Raw genomic sequence first — 23,098 nt, 5'->3', positions numbered from 1 at the left:
TCTGTGCAGATAATCACAGCTGCACCAGGTCCCAACTAACACTGGAAGGGCAGTGACCTCCGCCAGCGCCAGTGTATTTAAAAAAGAAACACTTTTCCTACAGCTCTACCCTAGTAACGGGATTCGGTCTTGGCTCATGTTATATTTCTCCACTACATTTTTCGTAAGAACTCTACCGGTAAATCTGGTGTGCATAATCCTGCATGAAAATAAAGCTGCCTTGGCAGAGGTTATCATTCAGTTGGAGGCAGACACTGGTCCAGCACCTGACCTATTTTTTGCCGTAACGTATAAGCATGTGATCTAATTCGCTTAGGCACAATGCGTTTGAAACATCTGCGTGTTTATCCTGAGCGGCTTCCCATTTCCATATGATCATCTTGTAGTAGATGCCAAAAGTGAAAAAATACAGTGCTGTGAAAAAGTGTTTGCCCCTTTCCTGATTTCTTATTTTTTTGCATGTTTGTCACACTTAAATGTTTCAGATCATCAAACACATTTAAATATTAGTCAATGATAACACAACTGAATACAAAATGCAGTTTTTAAATGAAACTTTATATTATACGAGGGATGCACCGATCAGGGCTTTATGCTGTCGATTTCGATACGATCATCCAGGACTGAAATTAATAATAAAATTTTCAATTTATTTATGATGAGTGCTATTGGCCAGGGGTGCCGTATAAAGGGGAAAAGTCAGGACAATTCCAAGGTCCCTTGACTGCCAGGGGGCCCAACAAATAGGTAATTAATACTAATAAAATTTGTAATTAATGGGGGGGAGGGGCATATTTTTACTTACTTTTTGAAAACAAGTTTTTGGCAAACCTCCGCCGCTGAGAAAGGCTGCTAATTTTGTCCGATAAATCCAAATTATTTATCGGCTTATTAGCTTAGTCGTCTGATTGTCATACACGTACGGGCGAGTGTTAGTCACATGGCTGCGTTAGCTGCTGTTTGACTGATGATCGTACTGTGAGCCTCCAAAACTCACCATACTCCATCAAGTGTTATTCTTCAAATGCTATATTAAAGCTTTTGTGCTACCCCCGCAACATAGTTTTCATGGCATGTAGCAGTTACGTTCCACACTGCAGACATAATTGTTTTTGTTTGGAAAGAAAATGGAGGACGATGCATCCCAAGACGTTAGTTAGGGCAAGACACTACACTGCATGAAAGGGCCGCTGCGGCTGCAACAGTGCTAGCCACAGGTGATCGGCGTTGAACGGCATTTATCAGCATATGCCGATCTATACTATCTATACTATATTAGGAAACGTGAGTATAAAGGTGACCTATCGAGGTCGGGGCTGGAACGATGCGATACTCTGGATTGGCGTAAATGACAGCGTGCTCCAGTTCCTGCCAATATCCAGCAACTTCGCACAGCCATTGAAGAGGAGCGGACCAACATTACACAGGCCACAATCAACAATGTGATCAACTCTATGTGACAGAGATGTGTTGCACTGTGTCAGGCAAATGGTGGTCACACCAGATACTGTTTTTTGTGAACAATAGATGAGACAAATAGGCCATCAGCGTACATAGAGAAAGTTTTAAATCTTTGACTTCAGCTCATGAAAGATGCGAGCAAAACCAGCAGTGTAACATTTATATTTTTGTTGCGTGTATAGAGTATGTAACAAGGAATTTCACCTGAATGGAATCAGAGCATCGATTGACTGAAACAGCTGTCTCAAGTGTTTTGCTTTTTACTGATTCTAAAATTAAATTTCACTGCACTTATGCCATTCATATTTAATTGCTTGTACATGTAACTTCTACTAGTGTTTCTACTACTTGCAAGCATATCTAATTGATTTGTGAAGGCATTTTCAGACAAATAGCACAATAAATAGTGTACTGTATTTCAGAATATCACAGCCTCACTAAGAACGTGTATCCATCTGCTGCTCTGGTGTAGAAAAAGTACGGTGGATCCCCGCATATTCAGCAATTACACTTTTTTCTCATGTTTTCACCATGCTTGGAATAGAACCCAGGCTAAAAGTGGAGATCTGCTATACACTAACTAAATTGGATATATAACTAATGCACACATTTAATCAGCCACAGAAGAAAAAATTCACAATATTTTTTTTCAGGATTTTATTCCTTAAATTATTTTATAAAATATCATTTACATTTGCTTTATCATTTAGATATATTTTCACAGATGAACAATTTTGGCTATTTTCCCTGTCCACACCCATGTGTGGCCACACATCGATCCTAAGGTTCATACACCCTTACAAAGACATTGTGCAGTGAACTCCAGTGCCAAAGTGGGTGGGGAGGGAAAAGGAGAGTGGTGGGGTGGGAGGGGAGGGGAAAAAGGTATGGGGCTGGGCCTTGTAAAGAGCATGCCAAGAGTGGGTCAGGTTAAGACAGCCTACCTATACAGTACAGTGACGTGCGGTCAGGGGAGGCAGGTGAGGGAGGCATAGCTTCACCCGACATGAAAAAAAACAACAAACATACATAAACATACATACACATCCACTGAACTGTGTTATAAATGTATTGTGTATTACTTAAATCGTTTTCAATATTTAAAATCGCTGAACTTGTACATTTCCTGATCAAATACAGGGCAGAAACCTGAGATGAGGCTGCGCACGCAGAGTCTACCCTCTGAGTGTGCCATCCTTCATAAACTGGATTGGATGGTGTATGCAAGTTTGTCAGCATGTTGCCAGTATGGTTGAAAAAAACATTTATTACACAGCATTCATTTGTTTGACATCATTAGTCTTGCTAATCGGATAATAAACTGCAGAGAAATGTACAGTGAGGCGCACACTACTCTGGCTCACCGTGATGGAGGCATGCGAGAGATGGCAGGTGCTGAGGCAGAACGTCAGAGACTTCTAAAACTACAAAAAAATAAGGAGGCTTTCACAACAAAGTAACAGAGCTTTTCCGGAAGAAGGATAGGCACATGGACTTCATGAACAAATAAATTTAAGACAAGAGACAAAAGATTTTGGGGTTTGGGATTAAGAAGTATTGGAAAACATTTTTACCTAGAGTCACTTATTCTCTTCTTTTTCTTGTTTCAGTAACCACCTAATGAGCAACCTGTATTAACGTTGAATAGAACACAAGACTTAAGTATTTAAAAAAAAAAAAAAGACAGTGAGTCCATGCCTCGCTACCCATGAACCTCACCACACGTCACTGATAGAATATACCATTACCGAACAAAGAAGTAAAGGGAGCGTCAATCTCCAACCAATTGTGTTCAAACGGGCCAACGTAATACAGTATTCCATGCAACAAAATAACAAAGCTCTTGCTTGTCCAACATCAGCAATTCATGTACAGTGATGTATGTAAAGTAGGTATTTCCCATTATCAAACACAGCAGCAGACCTGAAAACTGTTTAGCCCTTTAGTGACCTTAATGACTGTCTGCTGTTCAGAACCGCGTCGGTGTACTGGGGAAGTTATTTTCATAGATGATTAATTCTCTAGAATTCAAATGAAGGTTAATTAACATCAGGTCTATACTTTAGGAAAACCATATTATTTGCTGTATGGGATATTGACAAGACATCCAGGGCAAATCACAGGATTTGATCCTTGTTCTTCATTTGGCAACATCATCACACTTACAATACTTCTATAAATCACCTGTGCTACTGGTAGGATTCACAATGAACAAGTAAATGTATGTGACTGTGTGTGTGTGTATATGTGTGTGTGTATATGTGTATGTGTATATATATATATATATATATATTTTTTTTTTTTTTTTTGTTAGGTCTGTCATTGTTAACACAATAACGCCACTATGTTTTTGTCCTGTTTGACCCTTGGCCCACACCGTAGTTTGGGGAAACACATCAGAAACGGACAAAGAAAATGGTATTTTGAATGGCAAGTTTAGCCTCAAAGCCCTGTAAGACAGGACATGAGACGAGATGGAACAGCACCCTGGAGATGATCAAGCGTGTTTATAGAAATCAAGAGCCACTGACAGATGTACTGGCGCTGCATGCAACCAGCATCGCTATGCCCACACTGCAGCTGGAACTGAAGAAGCTGTAGACGGTGCTGGAGCACTGCAGGTAATTTTGTTATTATTTATACAGTGGTAGCTTGACATACGAGTGTCCTGACAAGTTTTTATCCCTTTCAATTGCCAACATATTGTCCAATCCAATGTTGATCAGAGTATTAAAGACTTAAAAATGACCTAAGGTACACTAAGGACAGAATGTGATTGTGATTTAATAGGTTAATCAATTGACAGCCCAAATATATATATATATATATATACATACACATTTATGTATATAAATGTGTGTGTGGGTATGATAAATATTTAAAGCATTTAAAAGGCTTCAGATGAAAACAAAATGATTGCACACCCCATAGACATCAAGACATCCGTGATATAAAAGTTGCCTTTTGATGATGACTCAAGTTGATTTTTTAAAAAGGAAATCTCAACAATTAGTCCAGCAGAAGCAGAACATCTAAAGTTTTGTTTTTTTTAATATGAAAGACAACAAAAAGCTAAGTTCTTAAAGGGAAGGAATGAAAACAAGCGGGTTTGATCACACCATATCTTAAGACCAAACAACAGTATGGTCTTTTGGTGAACAAAAAAAGTATAAGTTGCTCAGATCCAAGAATGGCCATCAAGAGGCATCTCTGAAACACTGTGTGGTGATTAATCCACACTTCTTTGCATTTCATTTGTGGTACAGAAACAGGCAGTAATTAGTTTATGAAAACGGGAGACGAAAGACTCTAAGGCAGTGAGAGTTAATTCCTTAAAAGAGCACAACTTTCTAAATAAACAACTTTTAAACTGCATTATTTCACTGAACTCATGGAGGATCAACATTAAAGCACTTAAAATGCTAAATGTAAATGAGAAAACTTAACTCTAAATATATGATACACACAGGATTTTAGAAGTCTATCAATCAAATCCATCAATGACATTGCTGATGATGCTAACAGCAGCCAGGCTGTCCAGAAGCTGGTGCGCATGAGCTCAAACTAATGGCCTGAGAGGGACACACAAGTGTCACACCACCACTACTAAACATACTGACACTGCAATGATAGCCAGGAGGACACATACTAAAAAAACAAATTTTGTGAAGCTAAAATGTGCTTAGAGTTATGCAGGCTGATCGACGTCACATTGGCCACAGGTTATAACATTTTCAAGCAGATGTACTTGACACTACAACTATATTATTTCACATTAACATGGGTGAATGTTGCCATCTGGCAGCAGCACAGCAAACTGCAGCCATCCCTTTTGTGGGCCTCCCCACAGAGCACTGTAAAAGCTGCCACGCCACCTCAAGTCTTTGTAAAACCCCTCAAACTCTTAAATAAGAGCTCTTCCTTCATCGTATTTATACCACTGTCTGCCAAGTAACATTTTCCAAATGCAGAACAGCAGCAATTAAGTGACAGTTAATATGTAGTGTTAGTGGGCAGCATTTCAGTTCGTTAGGTCATATTTGAAGGAAAAAGGAATATTTTTTATGCTGAACAAGTTTGTATGTGTGAAGAGTCCCTCAAAGTCATTACAGTCAGAAAAGCATGCATTTAACTCTATAAGTCACATTTAATTAAACATGTCGTCAGTAGTGAAACGTTCAAGTGCACAATTTCCTAAGCTAAAATGGACACATCCATTGAACCCCTAAAATGATGATAGTACTGCTTCAACTGTCAACCACATGTGGCATTGAAGCATCACAAAAGCCTTTACTTCAATATTATACTGCATTACACTTACAGGTGTTGTTTGTTCACATGCACTGTTTGAACTGTAACGAATAAAGGCAAGACTGACGTATAAATCGGTAAGGAAAACCTATTAAGATACCAAATCTGTAAGTTTTATCCATATTCCCTCTTCGACTGTCTCTTGTATATCTCCCTTGGATATGTAATAAATACAAATGTTCCAACATTTCAGGGGGGTAGTCAAAGACAAACTCGCTGGAGCTATTTGAGGTAGACAGAAAGCATGACAGATCATACACTTTCACATTTTACACCTTTTAAAAGAATCTTAAGTATGCCTGAAGAAATGCATGCATTTAATTTGTGGCCCAGACACTTGACTCCACCTGAGACTAACAGGGAACGTCTGATCTGATGAGGGGGCAATGCAGCATCTTGGACCACAGAGGTTCTGAGATTATTACTGGATTTAACGATTGGATGGAACTGAAACACACACACACACACACACACACACACAAACAGGCTATTTACTAGAAAGAGGTCAACCTCTTCACTTCTCAAGTCAACAGCAGCATTGAAACATTAGCCAGAAACAATGGGGGGGGTTCATTTACAAGGCATGACTTCATAAATAGAATATGGCATCTGATCATTGTCTCAGTGAGTCACTTTTAAGATACAGTACTTCCCACTTACTCTTAATGGTAGACTTAACATCTATGTAAAAGTCTCACATTGTTCTACAGAATATAGATTAAAAATATATACTATTAGGTTACTAATTTCCAGTGTCTTTTCTCGCTATTTTTTCAAGTTAAAAACAAACAAAAAAAATCTTTTTTTCTTACACACACGCACACTATATATATATATTCTTTATATCTGAGGAACTTTTAGCTTAGGAGTATATATCATTCTGCATGGAATTTAAAATGAGAAGAACTTTAACTCTAGTTTTCCGTTTAGAGGACAAAAATGTTGCGCTACAATATCACATGACTAGTCAAGAGCAGGTAGCAAGGCAAAAGGAAGTATAACAGTAGATAAAAGGCCAAACTCAGGGCAGAAATTATGGCCCCACCAACAGTGACAGAAAATATACTGTGTGGAGTTCAAAAACACCATCAGTTAAAAGGTGTGATTACAAGTGAGTTGTGAAAAAGGGGAGCAGGGCTTACAGAGCTTAACAGTGCAAGGCTATGTTGCTGTTTAAAGCAGGGAACTAAAAGCAGAGAAGCAAACCCTACACCTGGATCATCGATACACCATGTGAGAGATGGTGCCAGATTTGAAGTTGAGCTGATGGTTGGGCACAAACATGTGCTGGGGATTCTTCCGTGTGCACATATCCTTGGCATACAAGCCCATGCATGAGTCACATGACACCTTAGAGCAGTTCACACAGGTGTGAGATGCTCCTGGCTTGTTGCAAAACCCGCATCGCGATCCCCCCATGCTAATGCGCTCACTACTGCCTCCCTTTGGCGTAGTCAAGGCAACAGACTTGCTTGGAAAGAGCTTGGTGGACAGTAAAGGTTTGTCCACCATTTGGGGGTGAGGGTGGGAATGAGTGTGAGAATGGGTCAGTGTGAGAGGGTGAGGATGGAGATGCGAGTGGGAATGTGTGTTCGAGTAGACAGAAAGCTTTTCCTTAACAGGAATATATCCATCCAGTGGTCGTGGGGATTTGGGGTGGTAGTCCTGCAGGCTACAGCAAGGAGAGGGGTCGACATCATGGCAGGCAGTGCACAGGATCATGTCACACCTCTGGCAAGAGGCCATCGTAGAGCAGCCCATTCCACAGCCCTGGCACTTCACACTACCGTGGGCTTTGAGCAGCCACCCATCTCGGGCATCTCGGGGCTCTCTGGACGGAGGTCGTGAGGGTGTTTGCCTTCCACCCGTCCCAGCCCCGCCCCGCTCTGTGTACAAGTCAATCTCATCCAATGACGAAAGGTGGTAGGATGTGTAAGCATCAGCTGGGGGAGGTGACTGCGTGGGGAAGAAATCTGCAATGGGGCTGTATGAAGGGGGTGCTGCCACAGAGAATAGAGATGCTGAGGTGTTGGGCCTGATGATCTCATCCTTCATATCTTCCTCTGCATCCACAAACAGAGGCTCCTTCCTCAGACTCAATGAGGCTTTCAAGATCGGTTTGCTAACTGCTGCGTGCCAGTGACCTGCCCCATCTGTCACATCCACAGACTTTGACGGTCGGCTACCTCGCCTCAGGTGGTGAACATGAGGCCTCTCTATATCCAGAGGCTGCACAGACAGGCGAGCCATATCTGCCCCAAGGCTGTCGCGTCTGCGAAGAGCCTCAGCACAACCAGCTGCATCATCTCTGCAGCCCCTGCGGAGTTCCAGCGCCTCCAACTCTGATGCGGAACCACGGGCCAGAGCCACTACCTCTCCCAGAAGACGACACTCTGCCTGGGCCAGGAAGAACTCGAAAGCCAACTGGCGGAGATGAAGCGAGCCGCCTGGATGTTCCTGAAAATAAAACTGCGAGTCATGGTCACAGGTGTAGCCAATTATGCGCATTAGAGATCGGAGCTCAGCATCAGAAATTGCAGACTTTAGATGGTACACATATGGGCCAGTGAAAGTCTGAAAGAGAAAAACAGTTGAACCAACATTATTGTATATACGAACTAAAATTGGGAAGGACAAAATGCATTGCCGAAGCACAGGCTCTTGTTCAGTGTTAAAAACATGTTAAACTACAAATTCATTGTCACAACAACCACAATGCATGACACCAGATATGCTAGATTTTCTCATGCATTCCAAACCTCAAAAATGTTGTGTAGTTACACTAATGGGGAAAGTGATCATAAATGGGTTCAAATTGAAGGAGGAAACAAACATTCTGAAACATGTTGAGATCTGAAGTACTTTTTCAAAAATGTTGCAGATTTTTAATCTAATGATTATAAATCAAATGTACTGTATGCTGTTGCTAGGGTTTGGTTATAGGTCCCTTAAAAATAAGTTTGACACACTAAAAGAAATAAATGCATTCATCGAATTACAATTATATGAATTGTACATTATCAGAGAAAAATAACACCTTGATTATGCACCTGTATATGGAGCATATGCTGACCACAACAGGCACACCTGCTGAATGTGATAAGACCCAAAACAAGAGCTGTACCAAATGTTGTCAGCAGTAATTGTAACTAATATGACAACAACCGAGTATTGACCTCTTGTTAACATGATTAACCATGTACTTTTTTTAAGAGACGTGTCAAATAATCATGTTTGACTCACATTCATCCAAAACGCAATGGCAGTGTTCCCATTATTAAATTGACCAGAATCTTTCTATCTGTACTTTTAATTGTGCAACAATCACTTAGACTAGCCGTGCAAGAGAAAATTAAAGAACAGAATGTGGAAAAATATGGAGTAAAATACAATCTTTCTGATGTCCTTCAACACTTCTTCTTTCACTCGGTTATAGTCGGAATTCCTGTTTGTGACATGTACGTTCTTCCAGGCAATTCGTACTGTCTGTCAAACATTTACAACATTTCCCTAAACATTGGCTTTTCAACCATATCGGAAGGTTGCATTTCTCTTGAAATGTAGCGAGTGACACTGTCTGTGAGCGCACACCATTTTGCTGTGTTTCGTTTATATTTACCTGTGCTGACCAAACGCCTCAGTAAGCGTTGACTGTTGGGATGAAGGCTCTACTGCACTGCCACACTGGAGCTGTGGCATTCGGCTTACAAAACCATTGCTTTTGTGCCTTCATTCATATCAGCGTTTGCTTACTAACTTGCTGCTAGCACTCAGTAGAGTATCCACTCATTGGTACCCCCACCTTCACGTATATGTAAACATGCATTAGGGTTGGGCAACGTTTGAATTTTAACGATTCCGATTCAGATTCCTTGTTTTAATTCTGGTTTGCATGGTTTAAATGACTGTGCTTTTCATATGAAATGTTTGAACTTCTCCATGAATTGTTTAATGTAATCACTATGAATTGCTCACAGGGCAACTTGTCTTCAACCAATGTCAAACCATAATAAATGTCAAACCTTTCAGCTTGAATGCAAATGTTAAGAACTTTCTACAGGAGTACACTTTCACAAAAAGTTGTTTACTTTTGAAAAAATAATTCCACATATGCTGTTGCTTATGTGTTAGTGTGTGATGTTGCAGCCACTTAAACATGCACAATCAAACAACTTCTAAAAGATTGGTCTATGAAAAGTGCACGGGCTAATGTTATCACTTAGCACTTTGTTTGCTGCTTCAGTGTTGGTGTAAGCCATTTTTTATGACACCTTTATTTTGTTATATAAACAGGATGTAGCCAACAGAGCTAATATTTTGAAGGCCGGAAGTGTGTTGTGTGAGTTGAAAAGGTGTCTTGACTGTTGCTAAGAGTTTAGCTTTAAACATGAATAAACTTACCTCCTAGAGCCATAGCTTTATTTACACCAAACTTCATCAGCGGGCACCCTGAACCCCTTGGTTACATTGACATGACACAGTCATTGATTGTTGGACTTCCCTTATTCTGACTGCTTTGATGAATTCCCATGTAGGACATACTCGGTTATTTCTACGCCATGAATCAGGAGGTGTTTAATCATGTTGACCTTCCTTTGCATTATACTGTTGTGTTGCAAATATTGCACTGAGCCGACCGCTCTGTTTTTATGATAAGCCAAACTTTGTAGCTGCTTCATCTTTGTTGGTGCTGGCGGTGTTCTTCTTTGTTGGTGCACACCGGCTTCTTCGTTGGTGTTCGTGGCTATTTGTGACATAGCATTGAATCTAGGATTTAATATAAAAACTGAACGATCCCGGGAGAGACTCAATGTTAGTCCCGGTTCCCATCTTTGCTTGAGAGTCGATGCCCAACCATAACAAGCATAGATGTGTTTTTTTTTTAATCATTCGATTAATCAATTATCGTGGCACACAGGGGTGTCACAAGATTTTGTGTAAAATGTGACGATATTTCTCCTTTAGAGAAGAGCCTTCTTGCAGGAACGGCGCAGCCAAAAGCCAATCAGACTGTGAGCTATGGCATTGCTCATACAGAAATAATCCAAAACTAAAAAAAACACAACACACACAATGGGAAATTCTGCAAATTAAAAATGCTGCAATCACATAAACGCTGCAGGCTCATAAACAAATGCAAAAGAAAATGCTGCAAATTGCAAAAAACAAACCACCAAAGCACATGCATAAAGAGAAATGCTGCAAGTTCACGGAACAAGACTGAAGTTAGCCAGGCTACCCGGGTCGCAAGACCTGAGGGATATCTGCCTTTAAAGACTTAAGACGTGATACTTTATAGTACTGATTTTTACGGCCTAGTGTTTAACAAAGACAAAGGAAAATGTACCTTTTCATCCCGCCAACTTTTTTTCTGGGTAGACCGCTCATGTCTTTAAAGACAGATATCCCGCAGACCTGGTAGCCTAGCTACCTTCAGTTTTGTTCATGCATGGTTTTTGTGTTTTTAGCATTCGCAGCATTTCCTTTTGCATTTTTTTTTTACCCCACAGTGTTTATGCGATTGCATCATTTTTAATTGGCTGATGTTCCTGTTGTATGTGTTTTATGGTGTTTGTGTCTTTATGGATTGTTTCTGTGTTTAGCGCATTTGGACGTTGCACAGCCACCGTACAATCGGGATCATTAAAGGTGTCTCCACCCACCAAAGAAGCGGAATATTGGAAACTAATCACTGTTATGACCCAAATGTAGTTTAAGGCTACATTCACTGTAGGGTATGATGACCAATTCAGATTTCTTTTGTTAAAATCCAAACTTTTATGTGGTCATTCATATTACCAAAAAAAAAATGCGACTTGTAAATGTGAAGGCGATGTGTCCAGGAAGTGATGAGCATGCTCAAAACATGACCTCACACTCATTGTCGTGTGTTTACAGAAGTAAACATTGCCCCAGTTTCTGCTCTCCAGGAATTTTGTGCAGCTGGAGTCAACATTTTCTTAACCACATCAGGAGAAGACAAAGGAAGAGGGCAACACTTTTGGTTATGACAGTTTGTGGAGAACTTGTTGAAACGTCTGTTCCGAGGAGCGTGTAGGTGGATGTCGGAGCCAGAACTGGTGAGACATTGGCGTGAGCCGCTTTGCTAACACTTTTTAAAAATAATTTTCGAATGACAAGAAAAATTTTTGCCTACACCTGTGAGTACCTTTAACCAAGTCTCGACCAGCAGAACATGCCTATCAATGACGTATAGGTCGGATATATGCCATCTGACCGTTCAGACTGCAGTAGATCGGATACATATCAGATTAATATCAACAAACGAACGAGGCCTGAGTTGCATTTGAATTGATTGGAATTGTACTGTTCACACTTACATTAAAAAAAAATTGATACAGGTCACATATGAGCAAAAAAATTGGAATTGACCTGCAGTGTTAACATAGCCTTAAGTCAGGTTTGAATGAAGCATGAATCTGAGCAGCACAATTAATGAAACAATAAACTTACTTTTATACATCTGAATTCTTTCTTCCAGGGGAAGAGCAAGAGGTTGGTGCAGATGGTTTCCAGAGTGTGGAATGCTCTCTCCAAACTCCTGAGGTTGCCTCCTCTTTGGCAGCGGAGCGAGCTTTCAACAACTTCATAAAAGCGCACCATGCGGAAACGTTGTCCTGGATCTGGCTGATAGGCCCCAAGTAGTGCAGTGGCTGTAGAAAGTAGTGCCTCGCTGTCCTTGTGTCTCCCTTTGTCTCCATCATGCAAATTTTCTATCCCAGATTTTTCCCCTCCATCTTCCAGGCGCCGCTCCAGTGCCCCCACATACCTTCGAAAGAGGTCCTCTTTTAACTTTGCATCCATTTTATGCAGCAGACTAATAGTCAGCTGTTTGCCTTTTTAGAGAGAGATTCACCCTCTTTGCATACTCTGCACAAGGATGCCACATTGAAGCACCATTTTGGGGCACCAAATTTTTCTGTATGCACCGGCACACACTCAACGTTAATAACGTTGATGAGGGTGAAGGGGAAATGAGACTCAGCAGCACATTCTGTACACTAAGAGATGCCACGGTCAGTTGTTGTGGTTCAGCTGCATGGATGTCTTCTTATGGGCATCTCTGTTCCTGGCTCTAACAGCGACTTGTTTTCAGAGACACCAGCCAATGTCGTTTTAGATGATGTGAGGATGGGCTTTTGCTTCACGCTCTGTTAAAGAAACGTTGTGTCTAATACATCCCTTGGAATCAGCAAGTGCAGTGATGCAAGGTCATGCGGACTCATCAAGTCAGAATCCCAATGGTGTGATTGTCCTGAGCCTGCTCCAAACTGTAATGACACAGGGGAGGGTATTATGAACATTTACATGACACACACACACACAATGCCAACAGGCATCATGCAGTCAATGTCAGTCAGCCTTCAATCTACTCAATAAGAAAAGTCAGTGATTAGAAAATCTAAATTTTTAGAATAAGAGTGAATGTGTGCAGGCTATTATTTTCAGAGATGATTTGCGAGTGATGTGAATAGGTGTGAATGACTGTGAATGGTTGTCTGTATGTGCCCTGTCAGCTTGGATAGGCTCCAGCTCACCTGTGACCTTGATGACGAAACGCAGTATATAGAAAATGCATGGATGGATGGATGATGTGCGAGTGGGATGATAACCAGAAAGAACTGTAATAGCTATAACTTGGTTAGTTTCAAATAACTGTGAATATGCTTGACAGAAATTAAGATACTCATCCATGGTCAGTTATAGTTAATATGCTGACTGAATAAACATCAGATTTCCACTAGTGGGGATGTTATCGGTAACATTTGTAAATAATTACAAGCTAAGCAGTTACAGCAAACATCACACTGTTTGGAAAATTAAGGGTGTTATTTAGACGCAATGTGGGTATAAATATAGTATTTGGGGAAAAGGCTAAACGGTTTGTTGTCTATAAGAGAAGGGGCCATTCACTAGTTAGTTGGTTATTCCAGTTACCACACACCAAACCACACGAACAGCCAGTACGTGGAATAACAGACGAAAGCAAAATCTTTAGCTGATGCATTCCACAAACTGTTCCAAATTTGATACGATGAGACATTGAGTTTAAACTGCATGCATGTAATTATTAACATATCTGCAGCTCTAAATGTCCAGATACTCTAGTAAGGGCCCCCAAAATGAGCAAAAGCAGTGAACGCCCATTTCAGCGTAGCTGGTTAGCTTTAGCTACCAGGCTACACTCTTTAGAAATTAATATATATCTACTTTGTAAATGACTGATTATATAGCATCACTAAGAGGAGACATGTGTATACTGATGCTCACACTGCCTTATTTGTAACGTTTCATAAGGAGGAAGACCAGCAGCAGCAGCTCATCTTACCTTTGACAAGTGCAAGACGTAGCTAGCGACGCCTTCTCAGCTGTTGGAAATTCCCATTATATCAGTGCGCATGGGCAGGACCGCAGCGTCACACACCGAACGGGTGGGGAGGAGTCAGAGTGGAACTTGGTTAATTATAATAAGATTCTGAAAAATTTAATATCTAATTATTTAATTTAATCACACTACGTATATTCATTTAAAATTTTATTTCATTTAATTTTTAATATTTTTATTTTTATATTTGTATATATTTACATTTGATTGAAATTTATTTTTATTATTATTTGTCACTGCTTTGTCCTCTTTTCCGATGGTGACCCTTTTGACGTCACTTCATATGTCAGCTATTTGTCACCGCTTACAGGCCCAATATGTCTTGAAATAGTCTTATAAGTACAATAGCATAGATATTCCACAGGCTAAAGCATTATATGCATACGTACAGTCACAATAATATGGTTAAAAATCTATATTGATCTATGAAATGAGTGCCCCCTGAGGCTCCGCCCTCGCGCAGGAGCACATATGATGTGATCACGTGGGCGCTGTGGCACCAACACAGGGTGAAGAAAGAGGAAATGGCGATGCTTGGAGGCTTTAGCGCTACACAACACAAGAAAAACATCTCTGACACCAACAGCGACGTGTCAGAATTTCTCTGTCCAGTTTGTCTCGAAATATTCGACAGTCCCGTTACAACACAATGCGGCCACACGTAAGTACTTGCCATTGTCAGTGGAAGTCATTGTCTTTGAAAACGTCTACAGCCATCAAAGGATCGTTTTAGATAGGACTTTGAAAGGCAACGGACGTTTATCAACCCGGCTTGATTGTACTTTTGTTCTCTTTTTAAGGCCTGGTACGACGCTGACGTGCATGACTAGTTAACATTTTTGTTCGGTTCTCCGGTTTAACCTACACCTACTGTTTGTGGTACGGGATGAACAATTAAATATTTACGTTCACACCGTATGTTTATTCTTTCTCGAGACCAGGTCTAATCACACTTAACGTACATGTTCATTTGTTGTTATTTAGCAAAACGGTGCTAGTTTGCTACATCAGTTTTGTTTACACCAAAGAGACGTCGCATGGGAGTTGTAGTCCTCTTCCCTATTGCGTCGACTCTGAATTGTGAACCATTTAAAAGACTACAAATATTGCCATATCATTCAACTGTTGTAATTTGTATCACTTGATATAATGACGCCCATATTTATAATGTATTATTAGCCGATAATAATTCAATTGTAATAATGAAACCATCCAATGTCGTCGTCACCCAGTGGTGCCCACAGTGCATCCTGTGGCCCACAGCTTGTTTTCTATTGGCCCGTGGCACATTCTAAAAATACAGTTAAACAAGAAAACTGTAAAGAAAGAGCAAAAGGCATAATTGCACAAAAAAAAGTTGACGGTGAAAAAAGTCATGAGATTTGTGTTCAAAGAGAAAGGAAAAGAAAAATATTGTGTGTGTTGAACTTTGAATCTTGTGCTCAAACAAAAAAAACTTGAGACTGTCAATGTTTGATCTCCCTGTTCATCATTTATTTCTGCTATCTTGTTCACCGTTTATTTCTGCTTTATCACTCAGGTTCTGCCAGAATTGTTTGCAGGAATGTTTGCGTCCACAGAAACCTGTGTGTGCTGTATGTCGGGCTACTCTTGGCCATTGCACTAAAGCTGTGGAGTTGGAGGCCCTGATCCAATCATCTGTGGCAGCTTGCAAAGGATGTGGAACTCAGGTATGTTAGCCAAATTATGAAATCAAACAGGGCTTAATAGGTAAGGTTTGTGCAGTTGGCTCTCTAAAGTTGAATGCAATCCATTCTGGGACACTGGTCAACCTCAGCTTTTGGATGGTTTGCATTTGGAAACAACTTTATTCTACAACCCATTTGACGGTCAAACTGGAAGTACAGACAGTGTTTAAAGAAATAACATTTTAATATATTTCACTGTCATAAAAAACACTTAAAAAGAATACAACACTTAAGTCTGAAATTATATATATATACACATTCCTGATCAAAATCTTAAGATCAGCTGAAAAATTGCTAGAATTTGCATTTTGCACATTTGGATCTTAATGAGGTTTTAAGTAGCGCTACAATATGCAAAAGCAAGAAGGGGGAGTGAGACAAAAAGCACTTTGAAAAAGTAATTTATTGAAAACAACAAATAAATTGAAATAGGCTGTTTATCAGCTAATCAAAAGTTTAAGACCATCGCTCAAAAAAAAAAAAAAAAAACCCTCTACAAACAAACTCTCCGAACAAAAAATGTGTATACACTAGGTCCCCAACTTACGAACACCCGACTAGCAAACACTCGCGGATACGAACACAAGCCGACTGGTCTATATTTTATTTTATTTTGCCTTGTAGTCAGTCGCTCAATCAGTATTTATACTGCTACTGCACATACTTGACCAGTAGAGGGCACTGTGACACTGGTAATGCAGCCTCAGAGCTAATGAGACCAACAGAGGAAGAGTTAGACGCTGGGGAGATAAAGCTAAATGGAAAGCTAAATTGTACAACTCGGACAGAGCGTGTGATTAAAGTTTATGAAGAGTTAATAGGCCTGCTTAATTCTACACCACCCATCGAACACTACCTCTTTTAGAAGAGTCTAATGACAACTTGTCCTTTTTTTCAATATCTCCTCCTACAACTCCATCACGACGTATGCTCGACCACTCCTCTTCAAAGGTAAATAACATTTATCATTACGTATTATTATATCACTTTTATTATTGTTTTTTTCATTAATTATCCTCGTTTAATATTACTACTGCATCCAAACTCATATTTACATACATACGCAAATATTGTATATGTATACACGTACATGTAGTACCGATATCATTGGTAATATTACCTTTTCCCCTACTTAAGAACGATTCAACATAAGAACGGTCGTCTGGAACCAATTGTGTTCGTTAGTTGGGGACTTAGTGTGTGTGTGTGTGTGTGTGTGTATATATATATATATATATATACATACATACATACATACATACATACATACACACGCACACACACACACCCCTGGTAGGATGGGTGGTCTGTTCATGTCAAGCTCGGGTCCTCTACCAGAGGCCTGGGAGCTTGAGGGTCCTGTGCAGTATCTTAGCTGTTCCTAGGACTGCGCTCTTCTGGACGGAGATGTCTGATGTTTCTCCAGATATCTGCTGGAGACACTTCTTCAGTGTGGGGGACATGGCCCCCAGTGCTCCTATGACCATGGGCACCACTGTTGCGTTCACCTTCTAGGCTCTCTCCAGCTCTTCCTTGAGCCCTTGGTATTTCTCTAGTTTGTCGTGTTCCTTTTTCCTGATATTGCCGTCATTGGGGATGGCTACATCGATCACAATGGCTGTCCTCTGCTGCTTATCCATGACCATGATGTCCGGTTGGTTGGCCACAACCATCTTATCGGTCTCTTTCGGAAGTCCCACAGGATCTTAGCCCTCTCATTTTCCACCACCTTGGGAGGTGTTTCCCATTGCGATCTAGGGGTCTCCAGTCTATATTCTAAACAGATGTTTCTGTACACTATACCGGCTACTTGGTTATGGCGTTCCATGTATTCTTTTCCTGCCAGTATCTTACACCCTGTTATTAGGTGCTGGGCTGTTTCAGGGGCCTCTCTGCACAGCATGCACCTGGGATCCTGCCTGGTGTGGTAGATCTGGGCCTCTATTGCTTTGGTACTCGAGGCCTGTTCCTGTGCTGCTATGATTAGCGCCTCTGTGCTGTCCTTCAGTCCAGCCCTCTCTAACCATTGGTAGGACTTGTTCATATCTGCCACTTCAGCTATCTGTCGGCGGTACATCCCATGCAGGGGTTTTTCCTCCCATGATGGTTCCTCCAACTGCTTCTTTTCCAGTTTCCACTACCTGAGACATTCACTAAGTGCTTCATTTCTTTGGGCCATCTTCCTGATGTATTTGTGGAGCTTGGATGTTTCGTCTTGGAGAGTGGTCCTGATGCTCACTAATCCTCGGCCTCCCTCTTTGCGCTTAGCGTCTAGCCTCTGGATACTGGATTTGGGGTGGAACCCTCCGTGCATGGTGAGTAGCTTCCATGTTTTAACATCTGTGGTCTGAACTTCCTCTTTGGCCAGCTTATTATCCCAGCAGGGTATCTGATCACTGGCAGGGCATAGCTGTTGATTGGCCGGATCTTGTTCTTCCCATTGAGCTGACTTCTCAGGACTTGCCTTACACGTTGCAGATACTTGACCGTTGCAGCTTTCCTTGTGGTCTATTCATGGTTACCATTTGCCTGTGGTATTCCAAGGTACTTATAACTCTCCTCAACATCTACTATTCTGCCCTCTGCGAGTGCAACGCCCTCTGTATGGACTACCTTGCCTCTCTTTGTTACCATACGGCCACATTTCTCCAGTCCGAATGACATTCCGATGTCCCCGCTGTAGATCCTGGTGGTGTGGATCAGTGAGTCAATGTCTCGCTCACTCTTAGCGTACAGCTTGATGTCATCCATGTAGAGGAGGCGACTGATGGTGGACCCATTCTTGAGTTGGCATCCATAGCCAGTCTTGTTGATTAATTGGCTGAGGGGGCTATTTTCAACCAGTATGTAAATATCAAACCATTCAACTTGAATATAAATGTTTATGAAGTTTCTTTTTACAGGAGTAGACTTTCACAAAAGATGTTTACTTTTCTTCACAAAAGATGTTCACTTTTGAAAAGTAGTATACTTTGTTTGTTGCCACAGTGTTGTTTCTATTTTTTCATGACACACTCATTTTGTTAACACAATTGAATAGGATATAGTATAGTATATACTATTGTCACACAGTAGCAGAGGTGGACGTGAGAACGTATTTTCACTGTTTCAGTGGTTCGTAATACATGTTTTCTTACTCTACAGGTTGGCCTTTCTCAGATGCGAAGCCACACTGCAGCTTGTCTAAAATACCAGGAATACATTGAGGAAGGTGTGAGGACGACTGCCCAGAGCCAGCCTGCTATCATCAGGTTAGTAGAAAAAACAGGACTGTGTCAAAAAGCCACTTGCATTCCATTCAGTAGAAATCAGTAAGTTGAGATTGACGTCTTGTTATCACCCATTAACAGTTGGATTTCTTATAGTTCATGACCAAGTAAAGATGTCTGAATTAGGAAAGGGGGTTGGCATTAATGTTGGTGAGAATAAACACAAAGGGTTTAAAAGTTGTGCATGACTTTATATAGAGTAACAATGAACCTGTTTGAACAGGAAACACAAAGGAATGTTGTAGTTGTACTCCTCATCAAGGGCATTGCTGTCACACCTTATAAGTGGACTTATTCGCTAATATTTGTTGTAGTTGGTAGCAAAAGATGGAATCTTTCAGCGTAATATAGATGCTTGTGTCTTGTGCCTTGCAGTCCAGTGCCAAACCGTTACACGTTTACCTGCCCTTACTGCAACTGCCAGAACCTTGATCAGGATGGCCTGGTTGAACACTGCACTACCCAGCATGCTCGTGATGCACGCCAAGTGGTGAGAAGTCACTGTACCTCCATGCTGCCACAGCGACACTTGATGCATAGCTGAAAATGTTTTTTTTTTTTATGTCTATATAGGTTTGCCCCATCTGTGCCTCCATGCCATGGGGGGATCCAAACTACAGGAGTACTGACTTTTTCCAGCACCTGAAGATTAGACACACTTTTTCATATGATACCTTTGTTGTAAGTTCAGGATGTCTTAAAGCGATAGATTTTTTATACATGAAGTTGTATGACATCCCCATCAGCACTGTAGTTCAGTAATGAAGACTTACCCCCCACTTGGTCTCCTAAATCCAGTTCTGGTCAGATTTCTATGATGAAGAGCGTAGTTCCGCTTAGTTGCTGGGGACTGTTAAGTAAGGAGTTTGGCTTTTCAAAACAATATGTGTTGAAAAGATTAATACATTTGCATCACAAAAATGCCTTCTCAAAAAAATCAAACCTCACCAAACGCATGGCATTAGATTCGTCTCCCTCCGTATCCCTCCGCACTGTTGCCTGTGCGTTCGTGTTTATGTGACGAAGACACTCGCATCTTCTTCTGCCGTGGAACACATATGTAAACAAGATGGCCGCGGCGCTCCGTCGCAGAAGTAGATGTGAGCGTCTTCGTCACATACACAACAATGCACAGGTGACAGTACCCATGGGTACGGCGGGAGACAAACACAGAGCGTTTTGTGAGGTCTGATTTTTTTCTTTTTTTTTTTTTTGGAGAAGGCATTTTTGTGATGCAAATGTATTAATCTTTTGAACGCATATTGTTTTGAAAAGCCAAACTTTTTACCTAATTGTCCCCAGCAACGAAGCGGAACTACGTTCTTCATCACAGAAATCTGACCAGAACTGAACTTAGGAGACCAAGTGGGGGTTGGTCACTGTTAATGGACTACAGTGCTGATGGGGATGTCATACAACTTCATGTCAAAAAATCTGAACTATCCCTTTAAAAACTAATCATCCCGCTACTTCCAATCATGTTAACATACTTCACCATGTTTTGTACAGGATTACTCTACAGATGAGCACACAATGATCCAGGAGGCTCTACAACGCTCCCTTTTGGACAACTGAAGTGTGAAGAACAATCCGGGGTTGGGGGGACCGGTGAAGGAAGAGGAGATGGCAATGTGATGTCTTGAGAAGACATAACAATACACGTGTATCCTCATTTATTATTCACAAAGCTGGTGATACTTGCAGATCAGTTTCACAAGAGATTGTACCCATGACATTAGAAGTTTATTTTGGCATTAATAAACCACACGACACAGTGTCTAATTTACGTGTGATACTGTGTTGTAGATGATAATCTACTATCTTCCTCCCCAGTCAGCCTGTTGAATATTTACAATCCAGTTGAGCTGTTCACTACTGAACAACAGTGTGGCAAAGCGTCCATGCTACAAATCAAATCCCCGATACTTGTAATAAGAGGGTACGGTTGCCAGCAAACTTCACCCAAGAAGTCAAGCCATGTTAGTAACTGATAGGAATTTACTGACTTGACTCAAAAGGGACATATATTTGTTATTTTCCTATTTTATTTACAGTTCTGTTTTTAACACTTTGGTGTATTGTGTGTGTGTATGTGTGTGTTCTCTGGGTTCTTGAATATCTACTAAAACGATAATAATAGGACGGTAAAACAAACCCAGAGGTGTTTTGAATGTTTCTCCCCTATCAGTGTGCTTGATCGCAGGTCTGGTTCCAAAACCAATAGAGCTGATGGTTCACTCAACAAACTAATGCAAATAGAGTACCATTCCTTAGGCTGTTACATACAGTAAAGCAGCCACTTGAGTGATGTTCATGTGGAGAATTGATTTGCATGTGTTTGTCCACTTGAGGGCAGTAGCGTCCCACCCCTGCCAGCAGCAGTTGAGGGTGTTCAATGGTTCAATGTATTACTTTTATTACAATATAAATAGATAAATACATGTACAAGTTAGAATTGCAGAATAACCACAGCTTTACGTGTAGACACTTTGTCACATCAGATAAAATGTATCATACTGTGTATGTTTGTTTCGTCATGTTCACCACCTTGGTTGATCGACTTAAGACTTTAATCACTGCTGACTATCCTGGAAAATTAAAAACAAACCCAAAAAATGCCAGTCGTGTGCTTCCTAAAGCACATTGTTTTTTTTCTGTGATAAAAGCCCATTGTTGCATACATCATTATTTTCTAATGTCCTGTTTTCTGAACATTTTTTATAGAGTAGTTCTGTCTGTTGTAGTCACTGCACAATTCGCAATAAAACCATATGAAGTAGTTGTAGCTTCAAGCACTTAATAGCTTGAATAGTCTTTGGTGGCACTCAGGCCTCATATGTTCGCCTTGTGTTAACTGTATTAATTTGTATGTTTCATAATAATGACCTTTACTTCTTTCAGTATAGTATACTGTATCTCTTTTATCAGCTCTACTGCCTGGTGGAACCTAATTTTGCTAAACTAAAGCGCTTTCATTATTTAAACTTTGACCCCAGAAAATAAGTGTAGTTGATTTATACTTCTGTGTGAAACAACACTTTGCTTTGATGGATGACCCCACAGTATGTTTGAGTCTGAGCGTGAAACCTAAGGAATCTGCAAGTGAATTGCTCATGGCAACCTTTGTGCAAACCTTGTTGATCTGATAGAAATAGAGCAGTGCTGTCACACCAACAATGAGGTTGCATTGTATTTATTGCATGCAGTTGTGCTAATCTTATGATGCAACTTAAGCCCTTTGGTGTGTATTGTCTACAGGGAGAGAAAACCCTCTCATCTCATTCTCCCCTGATTCTTGTATATGTAATTATCACGGCAAAATTATATTACAATTTTTTCACCTAGCTATGCAGAGTATCCGCCAAAGTTCTACACTGTAGCCCACCGGCCCCCCTCCCCCCGCTACCCCCTTTCTAGTTTTGCTCTTGGCAGATCGAGGGGAGACGTTTGCTATGTGAGAGAACTAACGAGAACCTCTGGAGTGCTCCTGGGCAGGAAGGAAGTGGAGCCGAAAACATGGCAGCGAGAAGTCTTTCTTGTCTTGTTTGGCGGTGGAGCTAAAAAGGGAGAAGGGGGGCAAGGTAGGGGATAGGAAGAAAGACAGGGAAAAAAGGAAGAGAAGTGAACACTGAATAAAAATTTCATAAAGTTCAGTGCGTGCTGTCTTTGATGCAAGCATTATCTAGTGTGTGGAGTCTGCAGGCTCTGTGAAGGCAGCAATTAATGCTACATGGAGCCTTAGGCCTGCTGCAAGAGGCGCTGGGTTTTTTTTTTAAGTGTGTCGCACTGTCACTCTACCTCTAGACACCAACCTTTTGTTGTCTTTTAATGAACAGTAGCCATTCTTTTTCACCTTCAACTTGTAGGTTGAATCATTTGGGCAGCATTAAAATAATGTCAGAACTGCTTCATAGGCGCATGTGACAGCGAGGGCTCCAAAG

At 40.8% G+C, this 23,098-nt stretch overlaps 2 protein-coding genes across 2 annotated transcripts; one reads left to right on the top strand and one right to left on the bottom strand.

Annotated features, from left to right (window-relative positions):
- Positions 1-3,707: 3,707 nt before the first annotated feature.
- spata2 (spermatogenesis associated 2) lies at positions 3,708-14,178 on the bottom strand. Its single transcript, XM_054794312.1, has 3 exons — positions 14,123-14,178; positions 12,247-13,064; positions 3,708-8,346 (listed from the first exon to the last, which is right to left on the bottom strand). The coding sequence occupies exons 2-3, from the start codon at positions 12,595-12,597 to the stop codon at positions 6,991-6,993; spliced, it is 1,707 nt and encodes a 568-aa protein (XP_054650287.1). The 5' UTR covers positions 12,598-13,064; positions 14,123-14,178; the 3' UTR covers positions 3,708-6,990.
- A 471-nt stretch (positions 14,179-14,649) lies between these two features.
- Positions 14,650-21,839, top strand: rnf114 (ring finger protein 114). Its single transcript, XM_054796931.1, has 6 exons — positions 14,650-14,840; positions 15,720-15,870; positions 19,033-19,139; positions 19,533-19,647; positions 19,731-19,838; positions 20,667-21,839. The coding sequence occupies exons 1-6, from the start codon at positions 14,704-14,706 to the stop codon at positions 20,730-20,732; spliced, it is 684 nt and encodes a 227-aa protein (XP_054652906.1). The 5' UTR covers positions 14,650-14,703; the 3' UTR covers positions 20,733-21,839.
- The last annotated feature ends 1,259 nt before the right edge of the window (positions 21,840-23,098 follow it).

The sequence above is a fragment of the Dunckerocampus dactyliophorus genome, chromosome 1 (genome assembly GCF_027744805.1).
Source record: "Dunckerocampus dactyliophorus isolate RoL2022-P2 chromosome 1, RoL_Ddac_1.1, whole genome shotgun sequence".
Classification (NCBI taxonomy): domain Eukaryota; kingdom Metazoa; phylum Chordata; class Actinopteri; order Syngnathiformes; family Syngnathidae; genus Dunckerocampus; species Dunckerocampus dactyliophorus.
The sequence above is the reverse complement of the archived record's forward strand: the minus strand, read 5'-3'. Positions and strand labels throughout refer to the sequence as shown.